Source organism: Mus pahari, chromosome 1, assembly GCF_900095145.1.
Source record: "Mus pahari chromosome 1, PAHARI_EIJ_v1.1, whole genome shotgun sequence".
NCBI lineage: Eukaryota > Metazoa > Chordata > Mammalia > Rodentia > Muridae > Mus > Mus pahari.
The window spans coordinates 82,633,023-82,653,047 of record NC_034590.1 but is presented as its reverse complement, the minus strand read 5'-3'; the positions used below and the strand labels follow the sequence as shown (position 1 = coordinate 82,653,047).

Genomic DNA, 20,025 nt, shown 5'->3' with positions numbered 1-20,025 from the left:
TTTTATTACCTTCTGAGGTTTCCATTCAGGTTCCAACCCCAGCCCCACCCCCACCATCACCCCTACCCCACCCCACCCCCACCCCCACCCCATGTGCCTATGGAGAACATACACACAGTGGAGAGAGAGTTTGTAATATCAGAGATGGAAATACAAAATTGGTTTCTGTAAACTTCTTTGTACATTGTTAATTCATTAGCCTAGAGAACTAGAATCAGAGTGAGAACTTGAGCAAGCACCGGGGTCGTTACATACATGTAGAGAGTACAGCACCTCTGGTTAAAAAGCAAGATCTAGAAAGTTCCTTTAGCCTTTCAACTGCTCAGCCAGTGCAGCTCAAAGCCAGCCACCATCAGCCACACATGCAAGCCAGCGAGCAAGCATGCTGCATGACCTATGCTCCTTCCTACCTAGTCATCCTATGTCAGCCGTCCTGGTTTGTATTTTTAAGGTTGAAGGGTTGTAGGGAGAGGTACCAGCATTCAGCACTAAGAACTGGCACCGTTGTGTTGTGGAACAAAACCACAAACGTCGCCAGTGGGTGGGGGAAGGCTGCATGAGAATAACAATAGGATCCTAAACTAAGTTGTACTATGAATAAATAGTAAATAAAGACCTTCCCAAGGGGCTCTGAATCACTGCATTTCAGAGAAGTAAATGCCATGCACACTAAACTGGAGCAGGAAAAGGAACTTGGAATTAAAAATTATCAATGCCTTAATTTTTACATTTGTATTTATCTCTTACAGTGGATGGTTCTTGGTTATAAATGGTACCCATATTTAAAAAAAAAAAAGCTCAACATGAAGCAGGCTTGACTATCTTTTTTTTCCCTAAATATTTATTTATTTATTTACTATATTTAAGTACACTGTAGCTGTCTTCAGATACTCCAGAAGAGAGCATCAGATTTCGTTATGGATGGTTGTGAGCCACCATGTGGTTGCTGGGGTTTGAACTCAGGACCTTGGGAAGATCAGTCAGTGATCTTAAACACTGAGCCATCTCACCAGCCCAGGCTTGATTATCTTATTTTCAAGACCCATCTTTAGGTTTTGTTTTTCTTGTTTTGTTTTTGCCTGTGGCGCTATCTGCAGATTTTTTTTTTTAATTTCTATTTCTTTTCTGTGTTTATTTTGTTTTTTAAGATAAGGTTTCTCTGTGTAACAGAGCCCTGACTGTCCTAGACTGGCTATGTGAACCAAGCTGGCCTGGAACTCACAGATATCCTCCTGCTTCTGCCTCTTGAGTGCTGGGATTAAAGGCGTGCGCCACCATGCCAGCGCTCTTTTCTGTATTTTTGAAATGGTATCTCATCATACATTTGAGCCACACTCCCCACCTCTGCCTCCTTCCCCAGGTATAAGCCAGCATGTCTGGTTTAGCTCTCTCTACTAAGGAGGCCCCACTAAAAAACAGTGTATCAGACAATGTGGAAGACAGCTTGTGTTGAAGGAGATACATATAAAAATGTATTTTCTTAAATTACTATTATTTATCTTATGTATATGTGTATTTTGCTGGCAGAGGCCAGAAAATGGCATTGGATCCCCTGGAACTCAAGTTATAGAAAATTGTGAGCTGCTATAAGGATTCTGAGAATTGAACCAGGGTTCTCTGGGCCATCTCTCCAGCCCTGTAAGTAATTTTTTTTTTAAATACATTAAAAAAAAAAAAACATAAATTAGAATCAATGCTAAATGTATTATAAAAGTCATTTCACAACAACTGGAGACAATTTCATCCTTTTCAGTTCATTTTATTTTACTTTATTTTATTTTATTTTTAAGGTATACTAGACTATCCATTAGCTAGTTCTCTGGGGACAACTTGCTAGCCCAGAGCTACAGGACAGTTATTAGAAGATTTTTTTTTTCTTTTTCTTTTCTTCTTCTTTTAATTGCATTTCTGTGCTGAAGTTATCGAGATCAGCTCTCTGCTGCGACTGCGATTGCCATTGCGTTGTTACTGGGAAACTTGCACACACTCGCACACACAGAGTTTAATGTGAGGCCCGTACAGAAACAGAGAGATTAGACACAAAGAAATGTAAACAGCCCTCACATGCTAGGAAGCTAGGTTACAAGAATCCCAGCGCCAGGCATTCACCAGTCACCATGGAAAACAGGAAGTGAGGTGCATAGCAACCACGAGCCAAAAAGCAGAAAAGCGCATACCTTCAGCTTGGAATGAAAATCACGAGATTTCCTTCTGGCAAGAACCTGAATGTGACTAGACACCTGCAGGGTAGGGGAAGGGAGGAAAACAAAGGAAAAGCCTGTAACCATGGAGATGAAAAGCCCCCTACAACTGGGCAAGCCAGACGTACCTTAATGGCGGCTTGAATTTCTCGAACTTTCTTTCTTGCTAAGACCTGTATATGACTAGACACCTACATTTTTCGGGTTTATGCGGGGGAAACAAAAACGAGAAAAAAAGAAAACAAAAACAAAAAAACAAAAACAAAAACAAACAAAAAAAGGAAATCAAATATAAAATCTCTATTCCTTGGGAGGGGTGGGGTAGGGGAGGTTATTTGCATCTCAACGAAGCTCTGCGGTTAGGAACATACAGTCCCAGCCAGACACCAAGCCCCCAGCACCCCTCTAAAGCTCTATGGACAGGGTCCTCATGGCAGTGACTTGATTCAGAACTTGGGGCAGGCTCACCTCCATGTTCCCACCTGGAGAGATGATAGGTGGGTGCTGGGGAAAATCTTATCTGGAGAGCCATAAGAGGAGAGAGGAAGGATGCTTTCTTTATGAAATTTTTAAAAAGGCAGGGGGTAGAGATAAATTAAAATATTTACAGCTTCTCAGTATCAGGAGAGAAGGAAAATCCCCCTTTCTCAATTTAGAGAGGACTGCCCATAAACTAGCATGCTCTACAGAATCAAAGCTGAGGCTGTGCGCTGGATTCTGATCTCCGGGAGGACTCTAGATTCTGTGGCAAATGCTGAAATAATACTGGCATATAAATTAGATCTCAAAGAAAAATGGGACCCAGTTAGCAGAGCCCCCCCCCGCCCCCCCCCCAACCCCTTAAAATTTCTTTAATCCTTCCACACTTTTGGGAATCGCCTGGGAGCCAAGTGGATCTGCATATTATTACAAAAAGAGATGTGTGAATACAACCAGCCAGCCAGTTAAAAATCTGGTCTGAAAAACCACTCAGCTTTGCTGAACAACACTAGAGCGGTGCCGCCAACTGTGGCCAACAGGCACCTGGAGGGTGATGCTGGGTGTGGAAAAACTGCCAGACAGGCCTCTAACACAGTGATTCCACTGGGCAAGCAAAACCGCATCGATTTCAGTGGGACTTGATTAAATTTAGAAGAGCCCCCAGTGAAGGGGTCACTGGGCAAGTGACCAGAGCTTGCTGGCCAACAGGCCAGTTCTTGAGATGGAATGAGAGCCTGTTGTCTGCATTGGGAGACTCTGAACCTTCCCATTACAAGTTTAGTGACTTGGGCTTTGTGGCAGTCACCTCATTTCTAACTCTCCAGTGACTCCAGATTATTAAAGATCTTTCGGTGGTTAAATGTCTTTTGAGTTTCGATAATTCCCTTTCTTCCCGTTTCCAGGGAAGCAGGGCTCCCCCATCCTCTTCGCCCCTTCATCTGGCTCCCGCTGTTACTCATTTGCACCCAGAATCGCTTCTGATTCTCTGCCTTGATGAGGGCCATGGCTGGGTGCATCCCCAGCAGACAGTGCCTGCCTGCCTGCCTCTGTGCTGGCAGGAGGCCACCCCTTTCTGCTGACTTAGCAAGGGGCCAGCGTGGGCAGCATTTCTGAGGGACAGCCCAGCCCACTGCGCCACACTCCATAAAGGAAGCTTCCCCCCAACCCCCACCAGGGCACCCTAATCGCACTGAACTTTGAAGAGACACAGGTGGATTGGCTGCACTCAGGATTCAGTTATAGCCCCTTACTCCCTTTAATTATTCTGCCATGAAGTCTCTATGTTACCCAAGTGGTCTTGAACTCACTCCAGGGCTCAAAAGAACCTGAGGCCTCAGACTCCCAAGCAGCTGGGACTAGAGGTGCACTCCGCCACATCTAGTCAGCTACACTGTGGTTCCACACAGGTTAACATCAAGAAATAACTGTTTTCCTGTCACAGACCTACCCATCACATGGGTGGTTTATTTTCATTTCCTTTTCTGTTCTTAGAGACTGATTTCCCACCCATTTCATTTGTGAACTTGGTCACATCAGAAATCTGGGCTGCTCTGTGTCCAGAAGAACCAGGGAAGGCAGAAAAGAATTCCCATTCCTGTTCTGCAGCATATAAAACGTGTAACTGCTTTATAGTCACAGCAGAGGCTGACAAAAAGCCATTGCTAAAGAAGCCACAGTGCCCTGGAAGTGTATCCCTTGCTCAGTGTCACTTTTAGGCCACTGTTAAAGGCCACTGGCGTGACTTCATTGAAAGCATGACAATTATATAACCGTTGCAGGATATTAAAATGCACAGAACCTCCAAATCTCTTGGCTTGCCAGGGTAAGTGCACCTGCAGCCTTCTGCAATGTTAGGATGGTGGGGTTGAGGTAAGGGGAAGACAGGATTGAACATACAGCAAAGGGGAAGTTCAGACACTGGCTTGGCAGGGAACTTTCCCATGTGTGTATGCAGTGCAGTAGCACATGCTTGGGCCACAGAGAAACCACTACGCCACGGACTCCTTACAGGGCACTGGGACGAGGGCTCCTCGAGCCAAAGCACAGCAGCCAGGGCAGCCCAATGTCTCCGGGCCATTCGCTGACATGCAAACCTTGCAGGGGGGTACTGTACCTGCTTCCTGGTCCTTGTCTTCCCCGTCCTGAGCTTGATGTATCTGGCTATCAATTCATTTCTACCTGCAAGAAAAAAAGAGTTTACAATAAGGTAGGCTACTTAAGAAAGCCCCTAAAAGCCAAGAATAGAAATGTATTCGAGAATTTTGAATGGCAGAGGCTGCAGAGATGGCTCAGTGGTTGAGAGCGCTGGCTGGCTCTTCCAGAGGTTCTGAGTTCAGTTCCCAGAATGAACTCAAATGGTGGTTTACAGCCATCCATAACTGCAGTTCCATGGGATCTGGCACCACCTTCTGGCATCCAGACACTCACACATGAAGTGCACATACATATATGCACACAGGCACAACATTCATATATAAAATAAAGACAAATAATAAAAGGCAGACTCCTTAATTGGAATGGATGGTAGAATTGCTTATGGCAATAACCCAAGCATGCTGCTGTACACCTGTAATGCCAGCACTTCGGAGCTTAGAGGACCAGAACCTTTAGAGCGGCTTGGTGAGGAGGAGACCTTGGTTTGTTTTCTCCTTCCTCTTGGTTAAGTGGAGCCTTTTCAGTTCACTCCTGATGGAAAAGCAGCACAGCTGCCTGGGAAAAAATATTTACTCAGGAAAACTACGATAAAAAGCACTTAACTTTACATTTTGTCTAGTCACCAAGATTGAAATATGTCTTTTAAGAAAATTCCAGTATAGCTTGGCATGATGGCAACACCTTTAATGCCAGTACTCGGAAGGCTGAGGCAGGAGGGTCTCTGAGGCCAGCCTGGTCTACAGAGTGAGTTCTAAGACAGACAGGGCTATACAGAGAAACCCTGTCTCAAAAAGATCAAACAAAAAAGCCTGTGTGATCTTGTTTGCTTGCACATAAAGTGCTGAGTTGGAAAGGAGACACAGACACACACACAGACACACACACAGACACACACACAGACACACAGACACACACACAGACACACACACAGACACACACACACACACACACACACACACACACGTTATTTAGTCTGGAAGAAAATGAGCCCAGATCTTCTGTTTCAGTCCGTATTTCTAAATGGTCATTTTCTTCTTCAGCCAAGCTTCTCCCTGTGGTCACCTCATTATAGACACAAGAGAGTGAGGCTCTCGTGGCTGCCAAGTACAGCAGCCAAAGGAAGCTCAACAGTATGGAAGCAGAAGATCCAAAATGTGGTCTTTGCACCCGCAGCTAACTACAGACAAGGCTGTTCTCATGCCTGTGTGTTAGGGCAAGTGACTCAACCTTCTCCAAGTCTTGTAGCCTTGAGCCAAGAAAAAAACATCTGAACAAAAAAACTTTTCATTCTTTTGCCGCTAGCAAACTGAAGTTTTAAACAGTTATGATGCAAAAGAACTATGCTGTGACATAAAAGCATTCCCCCCAAAAGAAGCAAAAAGTACCAATAAGCTACCATGAGAAAGAAAACCCACTCCTGAAGATGTGAATCCTTCTAAGAGTGGTCCAATGAGTCATATTCAACTGTTCCAGGAACACACTCTATACCATACAGCTATAGAACAATGTATTTCATGGTCTTTAATTAGCCCCACTGGCAAGCTCCGGTCTAATCACTCTGGCAAGTGTCTCCCTGCCCTGCTGACCATGACACCAGAGCTACTGGAAGCAGTATGTTCCAGTCTTTCCTCTCTTGGGATGCACCTGAACTGTCTACAGAGCTTGTACTCTGTCTCTCATTTTCCAGACACAGAGTACACCTGAAGAGCACAGAACCCTTTTCCCTTAAACAACTGTCCTGGACAGCCAGCACCTCGCTGGGCACAGAATAATATAAGAAAAACAGTGCCTATGGTTTGAATGTGAATTATTCCCCAAGGCTCTTATGTCTGAACTCAGGGTCCCCAGCTGCTGACACTGTCTAGGGAGGTGGGGCAGCCTGAAGGACATAGACTCTAGCTGGTGGATGAGGTCAGCAGAGGTAGGCTTTGAGGGTTAAGAACCAATACTGTCGGGCTGGAGAGATGGCTTAGCGGTTAAGAGCACTGACTGCTCTTCCAAACGTCCTGAGTTCAAATCCCAGCAATCACATGGTGGCTCTCAACCATCCATAACAAGATCCGATCCGGAGTGTCTGAAGACAGCTACAGTGTACTTTCATATAATTAATAAATAAATAAATCTATTAAAAAAAAAAAAAAAAAAAAAAGAACCAATACTGTCTCTTTCTAGAGGGCACTGTAAATACATACGACAAAGAACTAAGATGAGCCAAGCATGAAGCTTTCCCCATTATGAGGGATGTGCCCTCTAAACTGTGAGCCAAAACAAATCCTGCTTCCCTCAAGTTGTTTCTGTCAGTTATTTGATCAAAGAGACAAAAGTCACTAACACAAACATGCCCTAGTGAGCCAGTGATCACACCCCTGCCTCGGTAAGCAGGTGACCCCTTTGCCCTGGCAGGACACACTAAACTATGCTCAGAGATGCCGTGACTCAGACAACTCATTGCAGCCTGAAACGTTTTGTGTCCTGGAACTTGAGCCCGTCAGCTGCCTATTTCAGGATGCCACAGAACACACAGAGCACAGAAGACAAAGGTGTCCTGGTGCCACAAAGTACCCCTGGGTTACCCACTCTCTTCTCTGAAACCATAAAACACCCCCGAGCCTGCGCCAACTGTTTAGAATGGAAGAAGAGGCCTGCTGGATCTTGAAGCAGGGTCCTAACTACACAGGGTTTCTTCTAACTTTCATCTTTAGATTCTTCTAGATGTTCTTAAAAAGCCTTCACACAGATGCCTAGCTGTCTTTTGGGGATCCTCTTGGATCCCCAGTCTGTCCTCTACCTCCCTTCCTTTCAGAAGAATACGCAGAACTAGAAACGGCCATGCTGTGAGGTTTAGTGTACCTATCACCTTCTCAGCCTACACACGCCTCCTCTGTTGAGGCTGTTGTCTACCTCTACTACTCATTTACTGTTTGTTTGTTTGTTTGTTTTTTTAATTGTATGTGCATGGGTGTCTTATTACCATGTCTGTGCATGAAGCGCATTGCCCAAAAAGGCCAGAAAATCATGTCAGGTCCCCAAGGACTGGAGTGATAAATGGTATAAGCCACCATGTGGGGGCAGTTCCTCACACTCACCCCTTACCCTGTTCCTCTTCCATTCAGATCTGCTGGTATTTTCAAAACCTCAATATAAAACTTTCCATTTCTTTCTACTCCCACCTCATCCTATTAAATTGAGCCTATCATTCCAGCCTGTCAAAATCTTTTCAGATCTCAACTCTAACTGAATGTACCCTTTCCGGAGCATTTAGAGGCTTCTGAACTCGGCTTGGGGATTGCTTGGGCGAGCATCCCCTTTCAAACTGCTCGCTGCCAATATCCCCTGTAGTGTCATTGGGCCTACTTGTCCGTCTCTCAGAAGGCTGTGCAGATTTTGCAATTTGTCATAAAGGCTCACTGTCAGCGAGGCCAGTCAGGAGTGCCTAATTACCAGAAGCCAGACGTGAATGACAATGTCCACAGATCAACTGAGCACCCTCCAGCACTGGGCCCTCTCTGGGAAGACAGTCGGGGCTGTTTGAGTGGCCAGGGTTCTGTGCGACACGCAATTTCATCTGGATCTTGTCCAGGTGGCACAAAAGAGGCTCTTGCCCCAAACTCACTTATTTTCTGTGAATACAGAGAAGATGGCTCAGGAGATAGAACATGAAACCGACATAAAGACTTTCGATTTCTTGTAGCACAGGGTCGAAGAAGTAAGATAGCTGTCTAGGAGAGCCACAAGTGCCTGAGATCCCTAGAGCCTATGCAAATGGCACTGTGCTTTAATCATGCTGAAAAGTGATTCTAAAGGCTGCTTCTTCAAAAGCACATCCTTAATGAAGGGATGTGCTGAGCTCGCCTTTCTGGTCATTTCACTGAAAGCTTAGCTTAAGCTGGGTGTGGTGGGTACCAGCTAGGGCTACACAGAGAGGTCCTGTATTGCAATAATAAGAAAGCTTACTATCTTTCTCTCAACATCCCACCCTTGCTGCAGAGATGTAAAGGACCAAGTTACAAAGCCTGGATTTTTTTCTTTCATGTCCTGCTCCAGAAATTGTCTTTTAGATATTAAAACTGCCTGATTTAACATACGAAGACCATGTCTTCCCTAAGAGGATGCATAGGAGCCTGAGCAATTCCCTAGCAAGCAACGTGCAATGTGCCAATCTTGCTTATAAGCCTTGTGTTATTTCAACCCACTCCATCTAATTCAATTACTGTGCTATATGGCTTAATTAGGAAGTACAGGCTAACCTTTTAACCTGGTCTTTTTTTTATTGGGGGGAGAGAGGATGGTCATGATAGGGTCTCTCTGTGTAGCCCTGGCTGTCCTGAAACTCTGTAGACCAGGCTGGCCTTAAACTCACAGAGATCCCCCTGCCTCTGCCTCCCAAGTGGTGGGATTAAAGGCGTGCGCCACCACGCCCGGCTTCTGCATTTATTTCTAAAGCTCTCCTGAACTAAAGTACCCTGACTTACTTAGGAAGCAAGAGTGGCATCCAAACGTCTGATAGGACGCCCTGAGTGCTACCTCTACTTCTTCTACGTTGGTGTGGGTGTGTGTGCGTGCACTCACTCATGTGTATGCACACACACAACCTTACAAGTGCTTCCATTCAGAGGCCAGAAAAGAATTTTTTTTGTTTGTTTGTTTGTTTTGTTTTTCGAGACGGGGTTTCTCTGTGTAGCCCTGGCTGTCCTGGAACTCACTCTGTAGACCAGGCTGGCCTCGAACTCAGAAATCCGCCTGCCTCTGCCTCCCAGAATTGATATTGTACTGTAGTCACAATCTCCTTTATTTCCTCTCATTTACACCCAGCCTCGGCTCACCGTTTCACATCTAGGCTAGCTAGCTGGCCAGCAAGTCCCAGCAGCCCTCCTCCTGTGTCTGTCTTCCTCACTCCACCCTAAAACCTGTTTGTTTTGTTTGTTTGTTTGTTTGTCTTAAATGGGGGTTCCGGGGATGGAAATTCAGCCCATGGAGCTTGTGTTTACTCATGAAGCTATCACCACAGCCCCCACTTATTATTCTTTTTCTCTTAAAGTACAGTGGGTCTATAAAACCCACAACCCTAAACTTGAACTGTGTAAGTTTCTGATTCAAGAGCTGGGATGGATACTACAACAACTTGTGGACCTCCATCTAATTCAATTACTGTGCTATATGGCTTAATTGGGAAGTACAGGCTAACCTTGGGAAGTATAGTAACTGGGAGGGGTGCCCAGTTGGCTCTGGGGTCTTTGAACACCCACAGCCAATCAGAACACTGGCCAGTAGAAATGCTCGTTCTGGCTTCTCTCATTCTGCTGCTCCCCACTCCCACCTCATACACAGGCACAGGATCCCATGAGCATTACATTGTAAAGTGGACTTCAACAGGGTAAACTTAGTTTTACACTATATCCCCATACACATTCTACACATTATCAGAAAGGCTTGGAAACATCCATGGTTTTGAATTGTGGTTTTTTTGTTTTGTTTGTTTGTTTTGAGTATCTACATAAAAATCTTGTGAGCTGTGGGCAGGGCCCATATCTACACATGACATTCTTGAATGCTTAAAATAAATACTTCTTTTAATGACTAGCCTGTAGAAAAGGTAATCAATACATTTGAAAAAGAAAGGTGGGGGGGGGACCAAGTTTTAACTACAACCTGTCACATGAGGTAGACCTGAAAATTTCCAATAAATCTTAAATGTATTTCAGATTTCTATATTAGGGATGGTCAGGATATAGCTAGTCTTCCTGTTTCTTTAGGTTTTTTTTTTGGAGACAGGGTTTCTTGTAGCCGAGGGTGACCTTGAACACCTAAACCTTCTTTTCACTTTCCAAGAGCTGAACTTAAAGGTGTGTGTGGTTCCACAGGCACTTGCTTGCTTTCTCCTGCGCAGTCACCCAGACATGAACCCTGAGTTATTTTGTTGTAACAGGATGGCATGTGAAGCTTCTCTGGAATACTTGAATGAACATATCATTACCAAGAATGACAAGACCACAGTGGACGGAGAAAAGATTTTCTTAACAAGCAGGATCCAGGAACTCTTGGAAAATCACACTGGCTGCCCTCAGACTCAGAGCTTGCTAAGCCTACTCTCTGTGCTTGCCTGGGAGACCAGAGGCCACGCAGGTCACACTCAGCACTCCCGATACATCCTGCTGTCATGGTAGTACAGCTTGCAGAACTGAGTGGCCATGTCATGCATGGTTCAATACTAAATGTCACACAACTCCTGGGTGTGTGTGTGTCTCTGTTTTACACACACACACAGAGAGAGAGAGAGAGAGAGAGAGAGAGAGAGAGAGAGAGAGAGAGAGAGAGAGACCCTGTTACTAAGTTTACTTCTCTTATAGGCAGGAGGGCATGGCCAAAACTCACATGGCTTGCTTAGGGGATCATAACCACCCTCCCCAGTCCTTAGATATCTAAATTCAATGTTTGACAGCAGGCCTGCCTCTGGCTTTTCCTGTTATAAGACAAGATGGAGAGAAAAGCAGCATTCACACTGAGCTTCTAAACCCAGAGGAGAATGGTTAACATTGTTGTGGGCTGTATTTGAGAAGGAAAGTGGCCTCGAGGTCTTGTTTGAGGCTCAGAAAATGCAGGGTCTGTGGCTACAAATTGTAGCCCAGAGACACAGAGCTTTAAGGAGCAAGAGCCACTTTGTTACTGAATGGAGTCAGTCTGCCAGAGAGGACAGAATGTAGCTCTTCCCTGCTACAGCCAGCCTAAAGTAAAGCCAACTCCAGGCAAGGCTCTCAAGATCTCAGAAGTGCCGGGCGAGGTGGCGCATGCCTTTAATCCACTCGGGAGGCAGAGGCAGGCGGATTTCTGAGTTTGAGGCCAGCCTGGTCTACAGAGTGAGTTCCAGGACTACACAGAAAAACCCTGTAGAAAGAAAGAAAGAGAGAGAGAGAGAGAGAGAGAGAGAGAGAGAGAGAGAGAGAGAGAGAGAAAAAGAAAGAGACTCAGAAGTATGGAAAGGGCTCTGGCCCAGTACTGGAAGTAAACCTCAGTCACCCTTCAACCTCCAGAAGAGCTATGTGATGACCCCCTATTCCCATGACCTACATAGAAGAATGGAAAGCAGGGAACAGATGTAAGCTGCATCTGACCTTTCTGTTATCAGAAAGGCACAGACCCATGAGTACAGCTATAGGGTTAGTGATGCCACCCCAAATCCTGTTCTGGCCCCCAAAGGCTATTAGATTACTAGAATGTCTTCTAAGAACATTTTGAGTTTCCTATGACCCTGGAGTGTCCCTGCTGATTTCTCTGTGTCTAGAGTCCATCTACCTTCCTGACAGCACCATCTTCCTAGAGTTTTGACTGACACAAGCTGACCAGACCTCCTCTTTTCTGAATACCCCTCGCCTCTGAAATGACAGCATGCAGGTTTTCTGTGGCAGCCTTACCCAGCAGCTCAGTGTTAGTGGAGCATGCCCTCCTGTGGGACAGCAATATCCCAACAGACATCTGCTCATGGAGCATCACATTTAGGCCAAGGAATAGATGCAGTGGGAAGAGGCAGCGAGCAGCTTTCCAACAGGGACCACGGCCACGGGCTGAGGGAAGGGAGGCTAGACAGAGGCTCTGTCCTCTGATGCCAGCAGCAGCACACAGCACACAGCACACACAGGGGATTCATGGGGGATTTTCTCAGACACGATGGTATTAACATAGCTTCTAGCCCTGGGATTCATCTAAACGAAAAGGAAAAGCTAACCTTCTAAAAAACGTGAAAGCAAACAGCCAGATAGCACAGGAGTAGGGAACACTGCAGGAGCCAAGCATCACCAGCTCTGTAGAGGTCTGGGGTATGTGCTTCTGTGGACCTGGCTAGATTCACTGGCCTTTCTTCATTAACTTTAAGGCTTAATAATTAGCCACTACCACCATTGCAACGTGTCCTGGCATAGTGGGAAGTGGGGGAGGCCTACCAAGTGGGGAAGACACTCACTGGTTAAACCCAAGTGGGTATATTTGATGGAGGACAGGCAACATAAGAGTGAAGTGATGCTACCTAAAGGACTTTATAATGTTTAAAGAATCTTCCAAGAGGACCTGGCTGGGTGGTCGGTCCTACTGTGTGCTCACAAGGTGCCCAGAGTCTCTTTCAGGTTATCAGGCTTTCTACATATGAATGCTCCAACACCACAGCTCCTTCCCTGCAAACCCCCCCCACACACACACACACACCAGGCAGGAAGTTCTCTGCTCACTGAGGCAGGCAATGGGTGGTCACGAAAAGGTAGAGTGAATGGCTCCATGGGAGGGATGCAGGATCAGTGTGAGCAGGTGACTTCATGAAAAGGGGCATTTCAATCAGTCCCTGAGCACCATCAAGGAGGAAGTAACTAGGCCAATGTCTCAGTTAATCTCCAATATAAATCATTGACTAAAACCCAGTGCCAATGTGGAAAATCACTGGCAAAGGCTAGGGTACCTTCCTAGATCAGGTGCCTGGACTGCATGTTGCTGGGGTCTACAAAGGGACTGGTGTCAGCTTCCTGAGATAACTGGTCTCTTCATTCAGGGCACAGGAGAGCAGCTCATACTTAAAAGGAAGAGCATAACAGAGACAGTTGATGGACTCCTGCTCACTCAGAAGTTCAGAATCAATCAATCAATCAATCTCTCTCTCTCTCTCTCTCTCTCTCTCTCTCTCTCTCTCTCTCTCTCTCGGTTTTTTGAGACAGGGTTTCCCTGTGTAGCCCTCGGCTGTCCTGGAACTCACTCTGTAGACCAGGCTGGCCTCAAACTCAAAAATGCACCTGCCTCTGCCTCCTGAGTGCTGGGATTAAAGGTGTGCACCACCACGCCCGGCCAGAACCTCTTTAAAGTGCCTGGTAATAACTCAAGTTCTAGCTTCCTGGGCATATCATCAGTCCACCGCCTTGATAGCATTATCAAACGACAGTCCCATAAAATACCTTCATCTTGGGGGGTAAGACAGCTTGTAATACTTCTGCAGGTAAGTGTGGTTAAGGGCTGTGTGCTGAGTGTGACATTCTGATCTGATTCTGCATACATACAATCTGTGCTATTACAGCTCTGTAAGAAGAATAAACAAGAATGATATTTTCTAATGGCTAATTCATTATGAAGAAATGAAGATATACCAGTCACCTTCTTATCCCCCAAACAGAGAGCAAGATTTATCTTCAATGCTTCAATTCACTGTCCATGCCGCACAGGCAGAAACTTACAACATAGTTCTGGGATAGCCAATCCACAGCTTCAAGACCTTCAAGGTTCTGCTGTCTCTTTAACAGGGAGTCCTACAGTGTCACCATCTGTTCCCATGGCACCCCACCACCACCACTTAATTCACTTTACCATCCTACTGTCCTAAAGGTACTCACAGCTTCACTATGCCCCAGGACAGTAGGACAGTTAGCATCAGCTGTCAACCAAACACACAGGAAGAATATCTCAATGAAAGAGAGACTGTCCATACTGGGTTGGTCTGCGGCACATGTGGGAAGGCCCACACCACAGTGAATGATACCATTTTTATGCACGAAGTCCTAAACTGATTAGGAGAAGGAAGACTGAGCTGAGAAGCAAGTAAATTACTGGGCAGGTGATGTGCCTAGCTATTGCCACCTTAATTTCCCTGCTATGATGGATTAAAACCTGAATTTATGAGCTTATTTTTCTCCTTAGTTATCTTTTGTCAGGATAACAGATGAAAACAGGACAGACTGTCAATCAAAATCCATCCAGGCCCACCTCAGGGCGTGTTTTCTCAAAGAATTCCATTGGAAACACAAAAGCCATGGCTTATGGGGGTAAGGGGTGGGGTGTGGGGGTGGGGGTGGGGTGGGGTCTGAGTGGTGAGCCAGGTGGTGGGAAATTACCTTGCAGGGAAGACCACAGTATTACAAAGCAAATTAAGAGACTCAAGAATTATGAGTTCAAAACAAGTAGCTTAGTGCACAGGAAGAACGATGGATTGACTGTCACCCTAGTCCTGTAGCTCTTCTCTTCCTTGTGGGTGATCTGAACATACTGCTGTCCAGGGGCTTCAGAACAAAGGTGGTCTGGATAGTCCCTTTCAACTTATTTCTTTCAGGCCCACATCTGTTTATACTGGGTTCTGCTAATGGTCTGAAAATGAGGCGCATCATCATAGTTGATCCCTAGTTGATGATGTTGTAGGGTCTCAGGAAAGAAGTGGGTTGACGGGGGAAAGGGGGTATGGCCCATCTCTGATCCAGGTTAGTACCATTAAGGGACAGCAAGCACTGAGGCATTCCTGCCACCAAGCTGCCCCCTCTTCCATGATGGACTGTGTTCCTCAAACCATGAGTCGCAAAAATCCTCCATCCAATAAGTTGCGGTGGGCAGGTATTTTAGCAAAGCCATGTGAAAAGTAGCAAGTATGCCCTTCCTGTGTCTATTCTGAGGGAAACAGGAAGTCCTCCGTGGAGTACTCCTGTATAGGGATCTTGTACTGCTCAAGGACAAGGAGGGAGCTTTCCCACACCATGGCTCTGCTTTCCATATCTCTGTAGCCATTCTCCCCTAAAACACTCTTGCTCTCCTCTTTTGCTTGCAAGCTCCTGTTCATCCCATTCATCCCAACTGCCTTATTTCTTCCAGGTGCTCCAAAGGCAGCAGAAATGAGACTGGTTATTTATTTATTCCTTCACACCCAACAGTAAGCAGTGCGTCCCTGCTGTGCCTGAATTCTCTACTTCCTACAGCAGAGACTGCTCTACAGAGTCCCCTTGCTTCCCTCTGACCCCATATTTAGCACCTTCCAACTGCACATGCCAAAACATGTTTTTTTAATTAGTTAAATAAATAAAACTCTCTTTTTTTTATGAAGAAGAACAAAGAAAAAGCCCAAGGATCACAGAGGCTGGGAAGTACCCGCATTATCACCTGGACTGAAAAGCCCCTTCTGTTAACAATGTCAGAGATGCACACTGTCAAGACCTAACACTGCCAGTGTGGCCACCACTTGCTCCTTCCTTCTTTGTGCCCCACACCTGCCTCTGCCACAGAAATAGGGACCCAGTCCAAAAAGAGAGCTAATCTCAACCTTAACCCAGGAAAGCCTCGTTAATGAAAAACTTCGCTAAGAACACTCTGTCTGTTTGTTAACTATTTGGCCTTAGAGAAGTGTGAAATCCACACATGAGAAGTGCTAAGAACCACTGGTCTTCACGGAGACTCTTTACTGATGCACTGATTCACATTCTGGGCGTGCCTGTTTCCAGCACTGAGACTAGGGCAGGCCCACCCGCTACCTGACTTGTTTGCTGCTTCTCTTCTTGACTCTCTCCCTCCCTTCCCCATCTCTTTTCTTTTTTCTCTAAGTCTCAATATGTAGCCCTCGCTGTTCTGGAACTTGCTATATAAACCTCAGAGTCCTAGATTGAGGCAAGATGGTCTGCAGTGCTAGTATAGGGCCAACTAGGGAGGGAGGGAGGGAGGGAGGGAGGGCTATGCTGAAGCATAGCCTGGGACACAAGTGCTGGGATGCTGTCTCCCATGGTCGCCAGGCTCTGGGTCATAAGCCCTGTGAGGTCAAGCTAGAGAGAAACTAGTGGCTTGGAAAAAGTCCTTCTTGTTTAGACAGTGACTGATCACATTTAAACACATCACCTCTGAACGACACAGGGTCTTCTCCCCATGATGCCTAGGCTGGGGTTGAAAATTGTCCATGAAGTTATCTCTCGGTCTTAAGCCTGGAGTAGTTGGCTGAGAGGTTTGTACGGGGGCACCTGGCTTTCCTTGTTTAAAATTCTGGTGGCCGTCATAACTTTTAGAAGCAGCACCTGCTCCAGTCCACTTGACAAAAAGGTAAGTCAGCCTTTGAGAAAATACTTTCCAGGAAACATCTCTTCTTTACAACAGGTCAAACAGGTAAGGATCAACTCACTAACTCAGGGCCATAGTCTGGGTATCCATAATGTTTTCTAAAGATAGAAGGACGATACGTCTGCTAGCTCACCCACTACACTCAAGAGCCCATGCGTCATATCCTTATATGGCTCTAGCCTTGAATACTGCTTTGTAAAGATATCTCAAAGTGAAAGTATCCAGCAACCCCTCGTGTGGATAGAAGGTCCCACAAGTCAACAACCGCTTAAGCAGTTTAAACCAACAAGCAAGACGCCTTCTATTTAAATGCTATGAGCGAATCTATTTTAAGCCTTTAAAAATCCTTCGGGCAGGTGTTTAAGCTGTGTACTGACTGTGCCTGTGGAAGCTCTGTGGTGGGGGATGGCAGGCTCTACTCTCCACGCAGGCAGCGTTTTGTTCAGACAATCTTCCTGCTGCAGGTCATGTGACAAAGGGCAAATAAACAGCATCTGGGGATTTTCAATTACAGACCTTCGCCCAGCATGCCTGCACTGTAATCTCTACCAGATGAGGCCCAGGCCTCCCTATTTTCAATAATTCACACACTGTGTACACAGAACATGACAATAAGGGCATTCATGGTGCAGCCTGATTCGCAGATCAAAGCTAGCAGAGGGCCAGGAGGGCCAGCTGTAAGCAGGCTCGGCTGCTGGATGCTTCGTGCTTTTCACAGGCTTGGAAAGGCTCTCCCTGGGACCTGGCAAGCCGGCCTCTTTTCTGAGTTGTATTGCTGAGCAAACTCTGAACAGGAATGGGGTGCCCTCGGGGACTGCCAGAGAGGCAGCCAATCCATGTGCATCTGGGAATGCTGGGAAAGCCACACAGCTCTGAGCCACTCCAAGAGCCGCCTCCTGGCTGGTGCACGATCCTAAGATTCCTAGGCCGGGCGATACCTAAAAATATTCAGTCTAAAAACACTGTACGATACCTGAACAGCCTAAACCAGGTACTGTGTCTTCCCATTTAACCTACAAGACCACCCTGAGGCCAGGTGACCTAGAGTCTTATTTTAAAAAATAAGAAATCTCTACAGTTAATTAACTCAATTAACTCACATGTGGAGACCAGCGCATTTAGCCACTGTGTATTGCGCACAAGCACACACCTCAATGTCAGCTCTCTAAATACACAGGCTCCTCAAGTCCACAACATTCCAGATCCTGCAGGGCAGGACTTCCTCCTCCGGAAATTTCACACTCATCACTAAGGGCAGGAACCAGGAGAAAGCCATAATGGTGACTTCCTCTTCGCAAACACGCTGCTCACCAGCTGTGACTGTAAGTCCTTCCCCTTTTTTTCTCTCTCATTCAGAATGGTTTCCTCCTAATCACAATAATTCTGAAAGTGCTAAAACATATCAATCGTCGGCTAAGCCTCGCCTACAAAGGGGCCAGCCGGCTGGCTTTTATGGCCTTGTCCACAGCAGCTGATACTTCATTCAGCAACAAATCCAATTTGGCAGTTACAAGAGGGTTAGCATCCCTGAAAACCTATTGGGGTTGATCTGGCGCTCTGAGCTCCCTCCCGGACATGCTGCTTTGCCGGTTTGTCTGCGGCCATACTTGGATGTCTAGAAACAATAGTCTTTCTTGCACCCCCAAGCACAACCCCTACGCCTCCACCATCTGATAGTGGTAGTGGTGACAGGGGAGGCAGCAGCCAGGCAACTAAGTGTTGGTGCAAAGTGACCAGTGGGGTTTAGGGACGGACTCACAGACAAGGGAAAGTAGTAGTCACTCTACTTGTCACAGATTCCTGACAGTGGGCAAAGCGAAGATCCAAAAGGAGTTTACTCTTAAATCTTTGGGTTTTAGATCAGCTCTAAAGATGAGAAAATGTTAAGATTTTTACCATTTGAATAAAATCTGCTTTGTAATAAGGATTCAGAACTAACCAAATCTGAAATTAAACTGCTCTTTCAAACATCAAATCGTACCCCATGAGGGAGAGCAAGAGATTGACAGGAAGAATATTCATTTTTAAACGTTTTCGTTCTTTCCAGCTTACTAAGTTCAAGTTAAAAGGTCTCCAGAGAAAATAACTTAAATAATTCAGTCATAAAAAGAACCCCGCCCACCACCAAGATGTCATTTTTAAGCCACAAGGTAATTTATAACGTAAAATAAAAAGGAAGTGATGTAACAGGAACGCAGGCTGGTTAGTCCTTAATATTAGCCTTTGTAGGCAATAGTTGGTTATTTATCCCAGCTACAGTTCTAAGGACATGAAAAAAAGTGAGCCACAGGGACATCTGGTTTAAAAACTTAAATTTTTTTTCCGTGCCATAAAAGAGACACATGCAATTGTGGCTGGCGAGTTATCAGTGATGGAATATTCCATACATGGAGTTTTCATTTCATGGAGTTTTAAAGAACTTATTCTCTTCCCTGTGCGCTTTAGAGAAAACAAACGGGAACAACAAAACACATCCCTAGAGGCTGCAGACAAATAAACCATTAGATTAATATTTTGTCAATGTCACTTGTCACAACAAAAGCGGCAGCATTTCTCATTTACTTGAAGGCTGGTTTAATTAAAATTCAAAAAACCGCGACAAACCTATATTGAATTTCATTGGCTGCACGGTAATTACTCACTTTGTAGCTGACTATAAACAGAATTTTATTACATCCACAAAATGAATGAAAAAGCTAACAGGAACTATGACACCGCTGAGCAAGCCCCGCCTCTTCCACTTGAAATGAGGAGCTACTTCCTATTAATGTGACCTAAGAAAATGAGGAGCCCCTTCCTTTTCCCAAAGCATAGGCAGGATGGACGTGCCTGCAGGGCCCTGACTCACACCAGGGCTCAGTTCCACAGGAACAGATCTGGCAAAGCCTGGTGAACGAATCCCCCACCCCACCCCCTCTACCAACAGAAAGAGTCTGGCTTGGCTCAAACCCAAAACTGAGACAATGGAGGCTGCCAGGCATGATGGATGACTTAGAAGACTTAAAACCACCATTTGCATTCTCCCAGATAAACAATTAGCTGGGGGGAAACGGAGTGGGGCTGTGGGGGAGGGACATGCAGGGAGCTGAAAGCAACCTGCAAGTATCTCTCGACTGCCTGGATGGGAAAAAAAAAAAAAAGACTTGCTTAGTGAAATCAGGTTGGTTTACTTTACAAACAGCTAAGGCATTATCTTAAGGTGTCACCTTGGAATGAGAAGAAACCAAGGGCTAGGGAAAGTTTAGAACAGTTCAAGTCAGGGAAGGTTTACAAGGCCTCTAGCATCAGGTCTTCCAAGCACAGTGTGCATGGTGCCCCGGTCCTTCTTTTATTTTTCTTTCTTTCCTTTTTTTTTTTTTTT

The 20,025-nt window shown here is 45.7% G+C and overlaps 1 protein-coding gene across 7 annotated transcripts in view; it reads right to left on the bottom strand.

The window, feature by feature from the left end:
- Tead1 (TEA domain transcription factor 1) overlaps positions 1-20,025 on the bottom strand; it is a 220,906-nt gene that overhangs the window by 57,901 nt on the left and 142,980 nt on the right. For 4 of the 7 annotated variants that reach the window (XM_021198957.2, XM_029538170.1, XM_029538158.1 and 1 more), the window contains exons 3-5: positions 4,795-4,859; positions 2,330-2,392; positions 2,178-2,240 (exon numbers count right to left, since the gene is read on the bottom strand). In XM_021198957.2, the coding sequence (XP_021054616.1) occupies positions 2,178-2,240; positions 2,330-2,392; positions 4,795-4,859 (191 nt within the window). The remainder of the gene's footprint in view (positions 1-2,177; positions 2,241-2,329; positions 2,393-4,794; positions 4,860-20,025) is intronic. The other 3 variants (XM_021198971.2, XM_029538163.1, XM_021198987.2) reach the window with 2 other exon arrangements.